This window comes from Anas acuta, chromosome 4 (assembly GCF_963932015.1).
Source record: "Anas acuta chromosome 4, bAnaAcu1.1, whole genome shotgun sequence".
In the NCBI taxonomy this organism is placed as follows: domain Eukaryota; kingdom Metazoa; phylum Chordata; class Aves; order Anseriformes; family Anatidae; genus Anas; species Anas acuta.
This window is the reverse complement of record NC_088982.1, coordinates 31,282,378-31,299,553: the sequence shown is the minus strand read 5'-3', so window position 1 is coordinate 31,299,553 and position 17,176 is coordinate 31,282,378. Positions and strand designations below refer to the sequence as shown.

The 17,176-nt window shown below is 46.9% G+C and overlaps 2 protein-coding genes across 2 annotated transcripts; one reads left to right on the top strand and one right to left on the bottom strand.

Moving 5' to 3' along the window:
* Positions 1-4,928: 4,928 nt before the first annotated feature.
* LOC137855877 (estradiol 17-beta-dehydrogenase 11-like) lies at positions 4,929-10,650 on the bottom strand. Its single transcript, XM_068680521.1, has 7 exons — positions 10,432-10,650; positions 9,941-10,048; positions 9,216-9,347; positions 8,256-8,362; positions 7,034-7,171; positions 6,649-6,765; positions 4,929-5,582 (listed from the first exon to the last, which is right to left on the bottom strand). The coding sequence occupies exons 1-7, from the start codon at positions 10,648-10,650 to the stop codon at positions 5,495-5,497; spliced, it is 909 nt and encodes a 302-aa protein (XP_068536622.1). The 3' UTR covers positions 4,929-5,494.
* Positions 10,466-17,075, top strand: NUDT9 (nudix hydrolase 9). The gene is made up of 8 exons (XM_068680519.1): positions 10,466-10,817; positions 11,030-11,269; positions 12,089-12,184; positions 12,950-13,036; positions 14,230-14,341; positions 14,760-14,906; positions 15,121-15,205; positions 16,594-17,075. Exons 1-8 carry the CDS (start codon positions 10,747-10,749, stop codon positions 16,767-16,769), a joined length of 1,014 nt encoding a protein of 337 aa, XP_068536620.1. The 5' UTR covers positions 10,466-10,746; the 3' UTR covers positions 16,770-17,075.
* The last annotated feature ends 101 nt before the right edge of the window (positions 17,076-17,176 follow it).

Here is a 17,176-nt window from a genome sequence, read left to right as displayed (position 1 = left end):
AGCAGGAGGAGCTTCATTTTGAGCGAGACGCCTGTGGAGCAGATGGCACAGAGTTGCAGACCCCGGTTCCAGCAGAAGGGAAGGCGCGAGGAGCGCACATGCAGGCTGGGTCGGCTGCAGCAGCTGGTGCTGCTGCTCCAGCTGGGCTTTGAGCATCTCCCACCCTCATTGTGGACTTTCCCTTCTGTTCCCTTCCCTCCCCTGCAGTTTGCAGCCATACCCAAGCAGATTTCTGTCCTGCAAGCAGTGCGGTAAGAGCTCTCCCCGGTACTACCTTTGGGTTGCATGTTGAGCGGCTGGTCAGTGGGTCAGGAGAAGTCGGCTGGCTGCGGTGATAGTGCTGCCTGGACGGCCGGCGTCTATATATACGCTGCTGGGTAGCGTGGCACACATCAGGAAGCTGGAAGGTGTCATGTGTCATATCCTCATAAACCCCGCTGGCTGTTTAGTTTAATTACTTCTCACCTGATAAAGCAGCCAGATTTTGCAAATGACCTTTATGTGATGTTTTTCATATAATCCTCGGGGAATCGAAGGATTTGGCAGTGGAAGTATATGTTACAAAAGAATGGCTGTTGCCTGTTTCACTAAAGATCTTTACCTGATTATAGGGTTCTGCATTTCAGTTTTGCTGCAGGAATGCTTGTGTGATAGCAGTGCCCAGAGTACTGAAGCTGCTAACTGAGATGGAGAGTTACGATGTCCAAAGTGGATGGAGAAGCTGATCTGGGAGGCCCTTTCCAGGCATGTGAAGGACAAGAAAATGATCAGTAGCCTGCCTGGGTAAGATACCACACTCAATACGACAACTGTCAACACTGTCAACGTGCCCTGGCAGTGAAAAAGACTGCTGGTGTCCTGGCCTGCACTAGGCAAAGCATTGCCAGCAGGTTGAAGGAGGCAGTTCTTCCCCTCTGCTCTGCACTGGTGAGGCCACACCTGGAGTGCTGGGTATTGGTGGGTGCTCCACAGTACAAGGGAGACTTGGGGCTGCGGGGGGGGGAGTCTAGTGAAGGGCCTCAAAGAAGGTTAAGGGCCTGGAGCACCTATGAGGAAAGGCTGAGAGAGCGGGGACTGTTCAGCTTAGAGGAGAAGGTCTGGGGGGATCTGATCCATGTCTGTAAATCCCACAAGGGAGGATGTCAAGGAGCTGGAGCTGGGCTCTTCTCAGTGGTGCCCAGTGACAGGTCAGGAGGCAATGGGCACAATGTGAAATGGGAGTTTCGAAGTGAGCATCAGGGAACACTTTTTAAAAAAAAAAAAAAATTCTTTCTTACTGTGGGCATGACTGAGCACTGGAAAAGGTTGCCCGGAGGATTTGTGGTGTTTCTCTCCTTGAAGGTATTCAAAAGCCACATGAGTGTGGTCCTGGGCAACCTGCTCTAGGTGGTTGTGCTTGAGCAGGTGATGTCCAGAGGTCCCTTCCGATTTAAGCCATTCTGTGATGTTGTGAGGAAAAGAACCTTGGATTTCCTGAGGAAGCAGGACTTTGTGAATTCAAGTTACTGCTGACCTGTGAGGCTGGTGTTTCCTTCTTTCTGGAGTCCTACATGTGGCCCTGCAGGTGGGCTGAAATGAGACTGAAGGCAAGAACCTCTGGTATCAGTACAGCACAGGGAGTTGGAAACAGAGATCCAGATTGTCAGGTAAGTGAGGAGAGAAGGCTGCTTGTCTTCAGCAGCTGTGTCTTGGTGGCTTGTTAATGTTGGAGCAGAGGCGGTCAGCTCTACATGTGGAGGGAACCCACTTAACTGAGCAATTTCCCCAAGTTGTAGAGAACAGTTTTATGATTGAGTGCCAGTCAGTGGAAACCAGCTGGAGGTTGTTTTGCTGATTTGTGCTGTTTGTGGAGTATTTCTGATCTTTAGCCTAACAAAGCTATTATTCAATGTGGACTGGAGGTTATATATACATCCTGAACTCGTATCTACCTAAATGGACCTGTGTAAGAACATTTAGCCCTATCTGCTTTTTCCATCTCGCTTAACATCGACCTGATGTTTTCACTGGAATAGAAGGAAAGTCAATAAATGTGATATTTTTACTCTGGTTCATCTTTAAGCAACTGCAGAGTTAAGATTGTTCCCACTAAAACCCTACACAATGAGTGTGTTCATAAGGGAGGGATGTATCTCCAAGGAGGGTGCCAGATGCTGGGTAGACATGAGACTTCACTGATGTCTTTTCCTTGTAGAAAGGATAAATACATGTACTTGTGACTAATTTTAACTTAGACTCATTAAAACCAAGTGGAAGCAATTGAGTCCACAGAAGGTCATGACCTTTCTTTTGCCAACTTCATAAGTTAACTGTAGTGTTATTGTTACTGGTTAATGCACTGGCAGGTGAAACAAGTGGTCATTTATGGTCCTTATTCCTACTGGTGTTTATGATTTGTAGGTTAACGAGCAACTGCAACTCCCCCCACAGCAGAGGACAGGAGCTGAGCTGAGTATCTCACTGAGGTAGCACTCTGGGAGGGCAGCATCCCTCCATGTGTACGCCAGCAGGTTCTCCTCTGTGCCCCGCAGTGGAAACATGGAAGCAGTGGCATCACGGAGACCTCTGGAGCAGGTCGGATGCCGGTTCCTTCACGTGCCGGGCGCTTCAGATCTCCAAGGCTGTACTGGTCTTGGGGGGTAGTCACCTTCCCCGCGTAGCTTGGGTGGTTTAAAGGCCTTTCTTTCCCATTTGTCCTGATGAATTCTGGTTCACTGCACCTTTTCCTATCATTTGACCGGAGCACAGCACTGTTGGGTTAGCCTGCGGAGATCAGGACAGTCCCTTGTGCGTTGTCCTGCCCTAAAACAGGCAACGAACTCACCTGCATCGCTCGAAGCAGGCTGACTCATGGCTGTAGAAAGAGCAAGTAAGCAATAGGCTGCGGCCAGGCAGAAGAAAAGGCTGTCAAAAGTTCCTCTTCCTTGGAGATGTCAAGTCCAAAAGAGAGGTTGTTTATCAAAAGGAATTAGCAGACTGTGTGTGCTGTTTGTACATCTAATCTGGGTTTATGCGTACAGGCTGCTGGGTAATGGTGCATGTGGTGACAGGCCAGGCTTACGGGGGAACTGTCAATGAGATGGGTTTTGTTGGGCAGCCGCCCTTAGCTTATGAAAGATGTTCCTGTGTCGAGCACCCCGTTAGCTTTATGGTTCAGGTGGAGGGGGGAATGGGGTCTGCCTTTGTAGGATGTACTATTACTTCCTACTATTACTATAACATAATTGTAGAAAATGGAAGGAATTCAACTGTGAATCACTTGAATTCCTTCACCCTCCTCAAACAATGTAACTGCTTAGTCTTGTTTGAAAGATTGTTTTTCCTCTTTTACTTTTCAGTTTGAAATTTGGATGGATTTGAATCATGTTTATAATTGTACACAAGGATTTTTTCCCTGGTCTGGGGAGAGTGAAGGCTCCCTACATATCTGCCCTCTAACTAGGGTTGGCTTACAGCTAAAATGAGTTGTTAGAGGTCTTGTTGCTGTACTTTGGCTCCACAGTTGCTCATACTTACAGTGGGAGAAGATATTTGAAGCCAGTGGGGATGCTCAGAGCTAGGTGCTGGTTTTCTCCTGGAACTTTTTCCTCTTCCTAATTAACACATTTGGTGGTTCAGCCAGGCCCTGATTTCACAGCTCAGCAGTGCTGCCTCTCTCCTGGCATTGGCCTCCAGTTGGGGCTGGGGCTGAGGCAGGGGAATGCCAGCTCCTAGAGGCGGCCAAGGGGGAGGCAGAGCACGAGAGCAGAGTCCCCACCAGGCTCCTGAGTGCCCTAAGCTGGCATGCAAGATACCTCTGTTTGAGTTTGGGGCTTTGCTGCAAGTAGCTATATGAAGTTTGATAGCATAGGTTTCCACCAGGTACCAAACAACCAGATTTTGGGGTAAGCTTGAGCTGTATTGACTCTGGTGGCCAGGGAGAGAACTGAGGAGGCCAAGAAAACATTGGTATGGAGATAAAGGATTACACAGAAAGTCACCCATGTGTAGCTGTGCTTAATGCAGCAGTGTGTTCAGACCTCCCTCAAACAGCCATGCAGCCAGCAGTTGCACAAGTAGGCAGAAAACCTCTCTGTGCTCTGAAGAGGTCTTTGACCGGCGTTTCATCGCCTGGTGTTCTGCTGTTCCACAGGCCAAGGGGAGTTTACACAGACCTTTGGAGGCTTAACCTCTTCCTGGTCACAGTGGTGCCCAGGGAAGGAGGCAGTGGCTTGTGAGGGACAGCGGGGCTCCTCTGGGGCCGTGCCCCACACAGGCCTGCCCGTTGGCAGGTTGTCAGCCCCAGCGCTGGGATTGTCCCCTCCTGCTGGGAAACCATGCAAGGGGCAGAGCAGGGTGGGGAGGGGGAAGCCAGGAATCGTTCCAGGTTGCTGGAGCTGTGGCAGCTCATGCAATGAACAGTGCCAGTGTTTAAAAGGAGTGGAATATGAAAACCCTCATTGCTGTGCATGTGTGTCAGTGAGCTGAAATGAAGGCTTATCCAGCAGTCGCTGGCTTCCCTGTTAAGGATTTCTCTTCTGGTCTGTACTGGTGTACAAGTCCCATGGAATTCCACTTCAGTTCACCCCAGTACATGAATGAGGAGCTTCCAGGTTTTTAGCATCTCCTTGATTTTTATTTAAAGACACGAGTGCCTGCTAGTGTGAGGGCAACAAGTCCACGTCTTTTTTTTTTTTTTTTTTTTTTTTTTTTTTCAGTGCAACTTCTCCTGCCTTTGGTTGAAATAAGTCGCGTCCTCATGAAATGCAGGAGGGCACCCGGTAACTGGCCAAGAAATACTGCACCCGTTTTAGAGGAAGCTGTTTGGAAAGTCTGGGGATTACCAAACCATGTGGGAAATGACACCGGCAGAGGGCGCGTTACTCGATGCTGCTGTGCCTTAAATGCACCTCTAGGACCTGGCTATGGCTGAACTGCTGCGAGGCACCTTTTGGGTAAAGAACTGCATTTATTCTGTACAAGTCGTGCTGATGTTGCTCATGCATAACGCGACAATCAACATATTCAGGTAACACTTGATTAAAAGGTTGTGTTGTTTCAGGTACTCACTACAAAAGCACATAAAATGGAGCATGTGTTACAGGCTTTTAAAATTTAAACAATTCATTGAGGTGAAGCAGACCCATATGAATTTCTTCCCACAAAATCACTTTGCTCAGTGATGAATCCAGATTAACACATATACTCAGGCAATCCCTCTGTTGTCCCAAAATGGGCTTTGCTGCATTTCCTGTCTGCTTCGGTGCATGCGAGAAGCAGGGAAGGAGCTAGCGATGACACAATGCACAGCAAAAACAGCCCTTCTGACTTGCAGAGCTGCATCTCTGCTCTGGCAACACTCCATGTCATGCAGGTGTGTTCCTGCTGCATGTGTGAAGGGCGGTGGTGGCCTGTCTTGCTTCTTGCTTCTGCTCTGAATCAAAACCGCTGCGCTACACATTGTCCATGTTCTGTTTTCACTCATGCCATGGGGAAATGACAAACAACTTGCTGTTCACTGTTTGCTCCAGTGTCCAACAATTGCGTCAAACTTAACATCTGTCAGCTTTTTCAGAAATCTTGAGACACGTTCTGGAATCAACCTGAAAGATAAAACCATGCAATGAAATTTAAGATGAGAACTTGGGTCATTGGAAAAGTGGCAGCACAGGTGGGACAAGAGCTGGTCTGGGTGCAGAATGCGTGCTCACCTCAGACAGAGACCAAAACTGAAACTGGGAGTAGTTCTCAAGGATACATAGCCCTTGAAATTCTTTGGCTAGCTTTATTTCTGATCCCTTCACCAGCTTCCTCCTTTGATGACAACTCCAAGGCCAGGTATCCCCTGGGCAGGACATTGGTTGCTGCATTGCTGCTGCATCCAGGAAGATTTACACTGAATGTATGCATGTGCATTAAAATTAAGGTGAGAATTGCCTTTGCCTTCTCTTTGTTTTCAAAACCTCATCTGGTTGGTTGAGAAATTTGGGGAAAACAGAAGAATCTTTACAGGCTCTCATAAATAGGAGGTTTTGGTTAGAGCCAAGTTGTCTTCTCCCCAAGTTGTTACAAGGGTTTTTTGAGGTACTGTAGAAGCTAACTGATGTGGTAATTTAGTTGTTCTGATGTGCCTTCTAGGGCTGGAACCTCCTTGTCAGCCTGTGGAGCAGTCAAGTTCCCCACTCAGCAGCTGTCTGCAAACAGTGGGTTGTAACAACCTACAACAGGACTCAACAAATGCCTTTATTTCTCCTATTGTCATTAGGAAGAATCACTATGTAATTCCTTAGCCTTGACATGTGGTGTAGGATACGTGAGATAATTAAATCAGAAAAAAACTCTGCAGACAGATGCACATTTTCAAGTGGCTATAGACATACTGAAGTCAAATAAGGAACAATTTTAATGACCTAGCATATTGGTTAAAGATATTAAAGATGGTAGAAAATAAATGGAACTGAATTGAATGTAGACTTTGGGTGTCTAGCCATCACTCGAGGGTATTTACATGTATTTCAATGATACCAACGGCTAGCTTTCCTACTGTGAAAGCAAAAGACACTTATTCCAATGGTAAAACTTGAATCAGATGGTTCAAGTGTGATGCTTCTACACTCATGTGGTTGCGTTGAATATTTCCTCCCCCCCCTTTTTTTTAATGTCACTTACATGTCAGTAAATAAAGCAATGCTCAGCTGTGGTGGAACAAAAACCATTTTCTTGTTAGTCAGTATTCCTTCCATCATTTCTTTCACAACTTCATCAACTTCCAAAATCCTTCCAAGCCTAAAATGAAAGGAAAGCATAAATTTAAGAATGATATAGGTAAGACATGGGAGAGTTGAATGCGAAGTAGGATACTTCAGCTGCAGGCAAAGTCAGGTAATTCAAATGCAGGTCTTGTGGTTGAAACGATAATGCAGAAAGAGATTTATATTCAGCCAATTTTATTTACCCTTTGATATACAGGTTGAAAGCAAGCCCTAAAGCAGGGGTAAATCCATCTAAATACAAAGAAAGGCAGGCTGAGATGTGGCTTTTATCAAAACATTACCTTGTACGGGGGTTTTTGACAAATCCAGTGTTCATAAAAATTGGGCAGACACATGTTGTTTTTATTCCATTCTTTCCCAGGGTTGATAGTTCCTCAGTTAGAGCTTTATGAAATCCAACTGCAGCAAACTTGCTTGAACTGGTGAGGAAAAAACGTCACAAATGAGAAGGTGGGAATGCTATTTCCAACATGATGTAAATAGAAAGGAGCTGAAAGAACACCCAGTACTGACTAGCAGGAGAAGACGTGTAATCCATCTTTAAGAGATGGGGAAGGAACTGATGCCGGCTTTTACCGTCTCACAGCGTATCACAGAAATACATAATGCTGCCAGGGGAGGGCATAGTGGGATGTGAAGTGGGTGACTCTAAAAAGTAGGTTAGTACTGAGCAGGCAGATGAATGCTAGGAAATGAGTGTGTGTGGATCCATACAGCTGACTTTGAATGTTTTAAGCTGAATTATTTTGAAGAATTTTCTGAAGTGTGCAAATTTAAGAACAAATGGGATTATAGGTATGGGTAACAATCCTAGTGCTTCTTGTATCATGTGGAGCATGTTGTGAAGTTGAAGCATGAGATTTGAAATGAAGGACTTAAGCAATTTAGTGCGACTGAAGTTTGTGGAGGCCAGGAGTAGAAAACAGAACCAAGCAGAAACAAATCAAAGGAGCAATATCAAATAAGTTTAACAGTGTAATACAACTAAAAGTCCTGGCTCAGGTGTTCTTACATGGCCAACAGTGACTCCCCATGAAGGAACATACCCAGGGAAAGATGGTTCTGCTGGGAAACGCTATTGTAGAGGGCTAGGTCAGATGCAGTATGACATTATGCCAGACAATAGTATTGCTGCAATTTTGTGCATCCATTTTTGTTAAACTTGGGCAGTACTTTGGCCTCTCAGCAGGTTTTGTTTTTTTTTTAACAATGCAAAATCTGGATTAGGTATGGAGAGAAAAAAAGTAAGAAGATTTCATTAGTTGATTGGTCACATCACTAATCCTTTACTGAATCACCTCAGTCAGAGCTAATAATGAAATTAGTGGGTACCTCTGTGGGTCCTTATTTGACGGGTGTTGTGTTTTTTTTTTTTTCTCCTTAGCATTGCTCTTTGAAGTAGCTTATTCAGTGGGATGCTTATTTCGGTTACTCCGTGTGTGCTGGTGGAGAAGACACAATTAAAAACAGGAAATGAAGAGAGCTGATTTGGAAGTCACTTACCAGTAAGCCACCATGAAAGAGGTTACAAAATGACCTGCTGCAGAAGCCACCGTAACAATGTGACCCCGGTTGTTGTCCATCATTGTTGGCAGAAAAGCTCTGGTTGTCTGGAAAGGGTTTTTAGAACAAGAAGAAGAGGTGGGGCATGCAGAGGAGGAAAGAAACAGTGACTTCTTAGGAGTCTTAACACTGGCCTCAATTACATGCAATTAGGTAACCCAGTTATGTGCAGTTCAGTGACTAAGGCTACCCCTGGTGCTGGGGGGTGCATGGCACCAAGCTCCTGAGAACCACAGAGACACCCGGTCTCCTTTTAGCTGGGACAATTTGCATCCCAGTTTCCAAAAGGAGCCTTTCAGCAAAGCCAGGGATTGACAGAAGCTGATGTTCACATTGCCTAGCTTTAGGTTTCACTTGTCAGCAGCCACGCTGCCAGTGTCTTTCCGCAGCACACCCAATCTGTAGCACTTTAGTCCCCTGTAACCTTTTAGTCCCCTGCAAGCAGAAATTGTTTACTGACCACTCTGTTCTTCCTGCTGAAAGCTGCCCCTGCCCCCAGGGAAGGGGAAGGCAAGGCCTAGCTCTGATAGGGCCCAGCTGTGTCACATCCATGCAGGGAGAAGTTCTGGAGGGGTATAAGGGAGGTGGTACACACAGGAAAAAGCAGAACAGTTCCAGGATGGACCTCAGACAGTGCCAGGAACCCAGAAGGGAGTCAGCAATGCAGGCAGGTACAAAATGCCCGGGGTAGAGACCTGGAGCCCTGCTGGGCTGACAGGAGCAGCTGGGGAGAGGCTGGCCCTGCTGCCTGCTCTTAGGACTTGGTGACAAAAAAACATTTTGCATTTTTGAGCCATGCATCTCCTGCCTGCAGGGTCTCAGTGCCTGGCTGAGGGTGCCCCCGCCTCCTCAATAACACTCACACCACCACGGAGGGACGAATGCGCTAGTGGCCCTTACCCAGATGTGGGCGAGAATGTTGACCTCAAACATTTTCTCAATCTGGTGGTCCTGGGTCGAGAGCAGGTCGGCAGCCGTGATCACACCAGCATTGTTCACCAGGATGGAGACATCGCCAATGTCCTTCTTCACCTTTTTGGCAAAAAGAATGTGTAGCCATATGTTGTTTGTTATCACAACAGTGCAAGGTTGTGAGCAGCAATTAATTTAATTTTTAGAATTCTTTCTTTCAGGGAGAGGAAAATCATGCTGTGTTTCCTGATCCTGCAGGAAGTGTGCAGTATCCTGGAAGCTGATATAGATGTGATGTTTGTACATGTGCCAGTTTTTATAGACTCTTCACCCACAGACAAAAATGGTCTGCACAGTCACAGCTGGCTCTGCGGACATACTGAATGTTCTGGACCACCTGAACCTTACTTTCTACAACAAAGTCTTTCAAATTTCCACAGTGGTGTCTGTCTATTTCTCAGCAAGCTAAAAGGAAGGTGTTCCTTCATGGGTCTAAAGCCTAAAGTGGGGGCTCGCAGGGACAGAGGCTTGCAAAGGAGGATGAGCTGGGCTGCGATACCCAAAGGGCCCCTTTTCTCTCAGTACAGAAACAAAAGGGCAGCGATTTCAAGACTTGCATGCTGTGAGTGGAATAACTCGGGTGCACTTTTCCAACCCTTCCTAACACCAAGCCCACCTGGCTGAGGTTTGTGCTCGTGCACCTGCTCCCCTACCTTCTCCGCCGCGCTGTAGATTTCCTCCCTCTTGCTGCAGTCCACCACGAAGGTGTGCACGGTGGCTCCCAGCCTCTCGCACTCCTCAGCCGTCTCCTTGAGGCCATGCTGAGTGAGGAAGGAGAGGAGCAGAGGTTACGTGCTGCTGTAGCACACCCACATGTTGCCCAGGGGGAGGACCTCGAGAAGAGAGCATCTTTGGAGATTTTTTTTTAATATTTTGGGAGCGGAGCAGCATCTGATGAAGACGGCTGTCTTTCATGTTGGAGGAATCTGTGCTTTGTGCTGAAAGCAGACCCTCAGGGGCACGCTTTCCGATCTTCCACCACCCCCTAAGCTGCCAAAATCTTCCTTGCTGCAGCATCTCCCTTGGCAACGCGGCTCAGCGCCTGCCCTCCCCGCATCTCCCCGCGTGTCCCGGCGCTGCCTGCGGGCCCTGCCGCTGCAGCCCCCCCCTTCCCCGCCGCCCCCCGAGCCCCCCTCCCCGTTACCGTGTCCACGTCCCACAGCACCAGGCGGCTCTGGCGCCGGGCGAACTCCCGGGCCGTGGCCCTGCCCAGCCCGCGGCCGGCCCCCGTCAGCAGCACCAGCTCCCCGCCGACGGCCTTCCTGCGGGCGGGCAGCAGCAGCCGCACCGCCGCCTCGGCGTAGGCATAGAGCAGCGTGCCCAGGAACAGCGCCAGCTCCCGCACCGCTCCCACCGCCCCCATCCCGTCCCGCAGCCAGGGGGCGCCGGCCCCGAACCCGCGGGAGGAGGGGTCCGGGGGGTCCCCGCCCCTCTCTGGGCATGGCCGTGCTGGCTGCGGATGCTGCCGGGTTGGGGCCTGCAGCGGGCTCTCGCCCTGCTGGGGCTCGCTGCTGCGCTGCCCCCGCCCAGGTACCGGGTTTGCGAGGGGCCGGGGGCTGCAGGGGGCTGCAGGGGGCTGCAGGGGGGCGCTGGGTGCACGCAGGGGTGGCTGAGCTGCAGGGGCCCTTCTGGAAGGGCTGTGCTCTCCGCCGCCTCCTGCACCCCTCTGGGCTCCTGGGTTGATCCCTATCTGGCTTGCCCTGCGCTGCTGCAGGAATAAAATCTCCCTTTTTCTCTTTCAGTAACTTGTCTGCAGCCCTTTGGTCCCATCTCCACCCCGCTAACATGCTCAGCAGTTGCCAGGTTGACAGGTGGTACCACAGCAAAGCCCTCACCTCCCCGTATCCCGGGTCGCGCGTTGAGCGTAGCCGAGTTCCCGAAGACAAAGTGGGCTGGCTGACCCCGTGGGAAGATTATAATCCCGTGGAGTACACCGCAGCGGCTGTTTTGGCAGGACCCAAGTGGGCAGATCCTCAGCTCAGGTGAGTGGAAAGTGTGGCCCTTGGCTTTCTTGAACGGGGCAGGAGGAAATACTGAGTTAATTGCAGTAACGGGTGACTGTTCCTACGGCTGTTCTGTGTTGTGAGAGAAGTAAAATTCTCAGAACCCTCACTGATAAGTATTTTCCAATATTTTTGACAAAAAAATGTATTTAGCGAGGGGATGAGGTGCATGGAGTTACCTGCTGCCAGATGCTCTCAGAGGAGGTGTTGGTAACGCTAGAAAATGCAGAATTGTTTTTTAGTGTAGCTTCCCAAATGGATTGTGAGGAAAAAGCTGGTCAGTAGATTGACTCCTGTGGTGGTTTGAGGGGAATTGCTTTGGGGAGCAGCAAGGAGGCTTCTGTAGGCCACCCTACCAGCGTGTGCTTCTATTTTCAGAGGTGCACACAGGGCACAGGCAGTAAACTTTTGCAAAGTTGGTGATTGCTTTTAGCATGTAGCTGCTCGCTGCTCTTCAGTTAGGAAAGTGTTTGTTAGCTTTGTCGCTGGATAAAATCTAATGCTCCCTAACGTGAACACGAACAGCTTTGAAACGTCCTCTAAATGAAATTGTAGGAGGAGAAATTGCTAAATGCTTCAGAGTGCCACGCTTAGCTGAATATTTAAATACAGAGACAGTCATCAGTAATTGCTCAGACTGTGTAGCTTCCCACAGGAGACAGAGGGCCTATGTATTAAGATCCATCTAAACCTGCTCATTAGCCAAGTGGGTGTTGTAAATTGGGTGGCTGGCCTCCAACCTTTTCTGCTGCATGTTGGGTTTTTAACTTGCTTCTAATTACTTTTTTTTTTCTGCAGTGATAAGAATTTTTCTCCCAAATTTAATGAGAGAGATGGAGAAGTGGAGAGGACGAGTCGGAATGGCTTGTATGTGGTTGAAAATGGGAGGCCCCGGTGAGTGATTTTTGTTGCATATTCATTTCAGTGATGCAGTTTTAGAGCTCCTACAGGTCTGTGTCAGTTTAGGTAGATGGTACCTACTAGAATAAAATCAAGAGCCCCCCCCCCCCCTTAAGACAGCAGAAACAATACTTCAGTGCAAGAAGGTTGTTTTGAGAAGGCAGCAAGGCATTGAAACGCTAGCCAGTTCTGCCCCAACAGTGGGCTGTGGGATCCTGCAGGGAGGAGGTCATTAGCACCTTTGATAGTAGGGTGTGGTGGAGTTGCTCCCTCAATCGGACCATGTGTTGTGCTCTGAAGTTTTTAATACCATTTAGGTGCACTATGGCAGAGTAGATGAGTGTTTCCATCCACTAACAAATCCTCGTGTGGCACAGATGTGTAATCAGACCTGAATTTTATTTCTTCTTTTTCCTCTGGAAATTTTATGTAATTAAATGCTCTGTGCATGTGTAGTCTGGTAAACTGAAAACTGGATTAGGTTCCCAGACCACGTTATATTTGTGTGATGGGAGTAAAGCTTGATCAGGAATATGTCATCTGGAAAATAAAGCTATTTTGTTCTTTGCCTGTACTGTCAGACACAAAAAGGTAATGAAGGAGAAAATCTCTTTATTCTTTAAAGCTTGTGCTGACACTGGATGTACGGTGCTATCCTTAGCTTTGTTATTTCAGCTTCCTTAGAGCTGCTTTTGCAGAACACTTGAAGCTCCACACGGGGACATACACTTATTTAATGTGCTGTGGTGCGTCTTTCAGGAATCCTGCGGGAAGGACTGGTCTCACAGGCAGAGGACTATTAGGGCGCTGGGGGCCAAACCACGCCGCCGATCCCGTTGTGACTAGGTAAGGGACAAGTGACTGAAAGGTGGCATGCAGTAAAGCAAAAGCATTCACATCTTTTTCTGTGCATTTGGGAACCGGCAACTGCATGTCAGGCGGCTTTTTGTGTGTTGCTCTGCATAAGCCTGTATGTATATGTGCATGGAGAGATGTGTGGATACATGGAACACAACGGTTTTTTACCCCTTTGGTTCTGGAAAATAGCTAGGACTTGCTGTTCATTACAAGCCTTTGCTTCCGAAATGCTGAGAAGGCAAATTAAAGATCAAGAAAGTGCAACTCAGTAGAAATACAGTGTACAAATGCTCTTCAGTAACAAACGTGAAAATTAAAACATAACATGGCACACTGTTATTGTCTGAAAAATGCACCAAAAGACCATAGCTGAGGCATAATAAATTGCAGGAACAGGATTTTGTCTTGGTGCCTCAGCTGTGAATGAAGTGGTGTGCCTGGTTTTGCACAGGAGGACACACTGGGGTGGCCTGGTGTACAGGAGAAGGAGATGGGGCTTGTTTAGTCTGTTTTGTCAGTGTGTGCTCTGCTTTAATGGTGGTTTTGCCTCCAGAGCCTGTGTGAATTCACATCAAGTGTATTACACCCTGAGCTTTCAGAGGAGCTGGTGTAGGTACCAAACTGCAGGCTAAGGAATACTGCACTGAAGACAGAACCACTGTTAAAGTCGTGCTGCTGCCTTTTAGTTCTTGCCCTTTTCAGAAGGCTACTGATGCTGCTGTTTTTTTTACTTTAAAGTAAAACAAACACAGATTTGATTTTTGTCTTTATTTAGATAGTTTTTTTTTGCTGTAATTACTGCAGTTATTGTAAATCCTGAGTGCGGTGGTGGGTGTTTGAGGCCTTCTGTTGGTGCTGAGTGGGTGGTTTGAAATGTTGCAGCCAGAATTTATACTTTGTCATAGCAGAAAGCATAATTATTGTTATCTTACGGGTAGGTAGAAGTATAGTTAGGCATAAAGGCTTCACAGTGAGAGTTACAGTAGATACCAATGTTCTGGACCTAGCTGCAAAAATGGAGGGACGAGATCTTCCCAGACAGCTTTTGTCTGTCTTTGATCCAGAACTGTGCTTGATCCGCTGCCTTGGCCCTCCAACAGGCCATTGTGTGGGAGCTCTGCTGTTTGGTTTCCTTCTAAGAAGCAGCAGCAACAAATGTCCTTATTTGTCGCTTTCTGCAGGTGGAAGAGGGATGGAAGTGGCAATAAGATCGCTCACCCAGTTACTGGCAAAAACATCTTGCAGTTCGTAGCTATCAAGAGGAGAGACTGTGGGGAGTGGGCCATCCCGGGGGTAAGAGCAAAGCTTTGGAAAAGGTGGACATCTCTCTGGCAAGGCCACAAGCAGATAACAGGCATATGTGTGAAATAATTGCTTTTTGGGGATGACCTCATGATGTATAGGGGAAGAGAAAGGTCCTATAGACAATTTATCTTTATCCTCCCAAGCATCAATTGATAGGCTTTCTGCTGTTCCTGCATTACAAGGCAGTACTTGTACTTAATTTTGATGGTGTCCTTTGCTTAATGCAGGTATAACCTCACCTGTTGTAGTTTTTGAAGGATGTGTCTGCTTGCTTTTTACGAATAAGCATAGAATTTCTTACATAACCGGAGCATGATTTGTATGGGTGTAATGTCCTAAGCACCAGTAAAAGATGGATAGCATGGGAGGTCTTAGGCTCTTCAGTTTGTTTTTTCTCCACTGTCAGGGGATGGTGGACCCAGGGGAGAAGATCAGCGCTACTCTGAAGCGAGAATTTGGGGAAGAGGCCTTGAACTCCTTGCAGAAATCTCCTGAGGAAAAAGCAAGCTTGGAAAAGCAACTGCAGAGGCTGTTCAGCCAAGAGCACTTTGTGGTAAGCTGCGTCTTTTGAGATAGCCTCGGGGTAACTTGCAGCTAGTTAGGAGATGAAAAAATGCATGCACTGTCATTAAGATAAGCTGTGATGCTCAGGGTTTTGTGATATAAGACAGGGAAGGGACAATTGCATACTCTGTAAGAGTGACTGCAGGTGATTTTTAATGGTGCCACCTTTTTTTTGAACTTCTTGTGATTGTCCACTGAGGTAGGTGTACAGAGGATATGTGGATGACCCTCGTAACACCGACAATGCATGGATGGAGACGGAGGCTGTGAATTATCACGATGAAACAGGTAGGCATTGCTGCTTGTGCTTTTTGCTGCTTTTCTAGTGTAGATGTTTTTGCATACATGGGGCTGAGGTGAGCCATGAAAGTGGAAGAGAATGCAAGTTGAGTTTAATTCTTAGATTGAAAGCAATGGGTGTGAGGGTCCCCCATCTTTTGTCATGTTCACTTGCAGCCAGTATTGGTTGTCATTCCCCTTGGACTTCTTTCAGTCCTGAATTAAGGAACATAAGGGATTTGCCTGAAAATAATTTATTTTTGTGTTACGCAGTTCCAAATTGCAGACTGTGCATTTGTTCTATAGATAGAACACTAGGCCAGTCACTGTACAAACACTGTATTTAGCTTGAGTGGGTTTAATTTCCTATTTCAATGACTGAGTTGGAAGGCTCTTGGGTTTCATTTCTTCACAGTTAGTACTTCACAGTAGTGCCTGCTTCAGGTGCATTGCCTCTGGCTGCTGGATGATCTTTACTGTGTTCTTGTCTTTGTTGTCTTATTTGCTGTCTCTTGACGCTTTTTGTCTGTGTTACTCTGCCAGAGCAATTGTTGTACTTTTAATTCCTTCTATAATTTAATTGGAATGAGCATACATTGCTAGTTCTTGGATCGATCTGTTATCCTGAATGCTCATCTTTCCCCTCTTGAGGTGAATCGGTCTGCTTTCTCTGGAGGTCAGACAGACAGAAGTCATACAGTGATATTTTCACTCTTGGGTAGTTAAGAGATAATAGTGGTGAAGCTTAATATGCTGCTGGTTTTTGATTTATTAGCCCCCAGAAAAAAATGAACATGGTGTTCCTTTGGTGTTTGCTTCCAATATACTTTTTTTAATAAGCATTTTCTGGTTTGTTTTTTAACAAATACTGGGACTTGCTCTGGAAATCTGACTTAGAAACTTAAGAGCAACTAGAAAGCCTTTCTGCATCCTTTCTGCTGGTTATGTTTTTTACTTCGGTGACTTTGATAAAATAGTAATTTGGGGAGCGGAGAGGGCAAGATTGCAGGCATAAGTTTCAGAATTCAGTTCATATTTTGTTGGGTAGTACCTGAGAAAGTAAGCAATCAGATGTTAAACGATTAATTGACTCAGAGGGATTGGCTAGGCTTGTGCCTATGTAATGATTTCTGGTAACTTGTCATGCCCCTGGTGTTAACCTAGGAGTGGCAATAAAGAGTTGTAGCTGTGCCACTCAAATTTCCGAAAAAAATGTTTAATTCAAGTCTGGAAAAGTTTTCTCGCACAGACTCAGAGAGCTACTTGATTGATGTCTCTCTGAGAAATAGTTGCAGGTTGCTGCCTTTGGGGGAGCCTTGTGGAAAGGAAGAACTGGTCAGGTGTGAGAAGAGAAAGTAGGAGAAAACAGCATGTCCTAACGCTTGTTTTGTGAACAGGTGAGACAATGGATAACTTGCCTCTGGAAGCAGGTGATGACGCTGGGATGGTGAAGTGGGTTGACATCAGTGAGAAGCTCAAGCTGTATGCCAACCATAGCTACTTCATTAAGCTGGTGACTGAGAAACGGGGAGCCCACTGGGGAGAGGATCCTGGTCCTGAGTGCCGTGATTGATGTGAATGAGGAACAGACTCCCACACGAGGGGAATACCAGCTGCCCAGCCTTGAAACTGAGATGATGTCCTTTTGAGTGCTGACGTTCAGCTGGCAGAAACTCTTACCCGGATTAGCAAGGTTGCATTGCAAGTTACGTACATGTAATTGGGAATTTGACTTTGACACTTGAGCTCTGTATTTTTGCACTGATTTCTTGTCAGGAGTATGGATCTTTCAGGCATGTGAGAGTTGTAGGATGATGACCTGAATTAACGACTAAGATGAATTAAAAAGCTATGAAAAAAAACGAAGTTTCTGAGTGGTTTCTCCTTAGAAAAGTCACTGAATAGAAGTCTTATTTGAGATGAGTTTTCACCTTTACTTACTTTCTAGTTGACACTATGGTATTCACATGAGAATGTCCT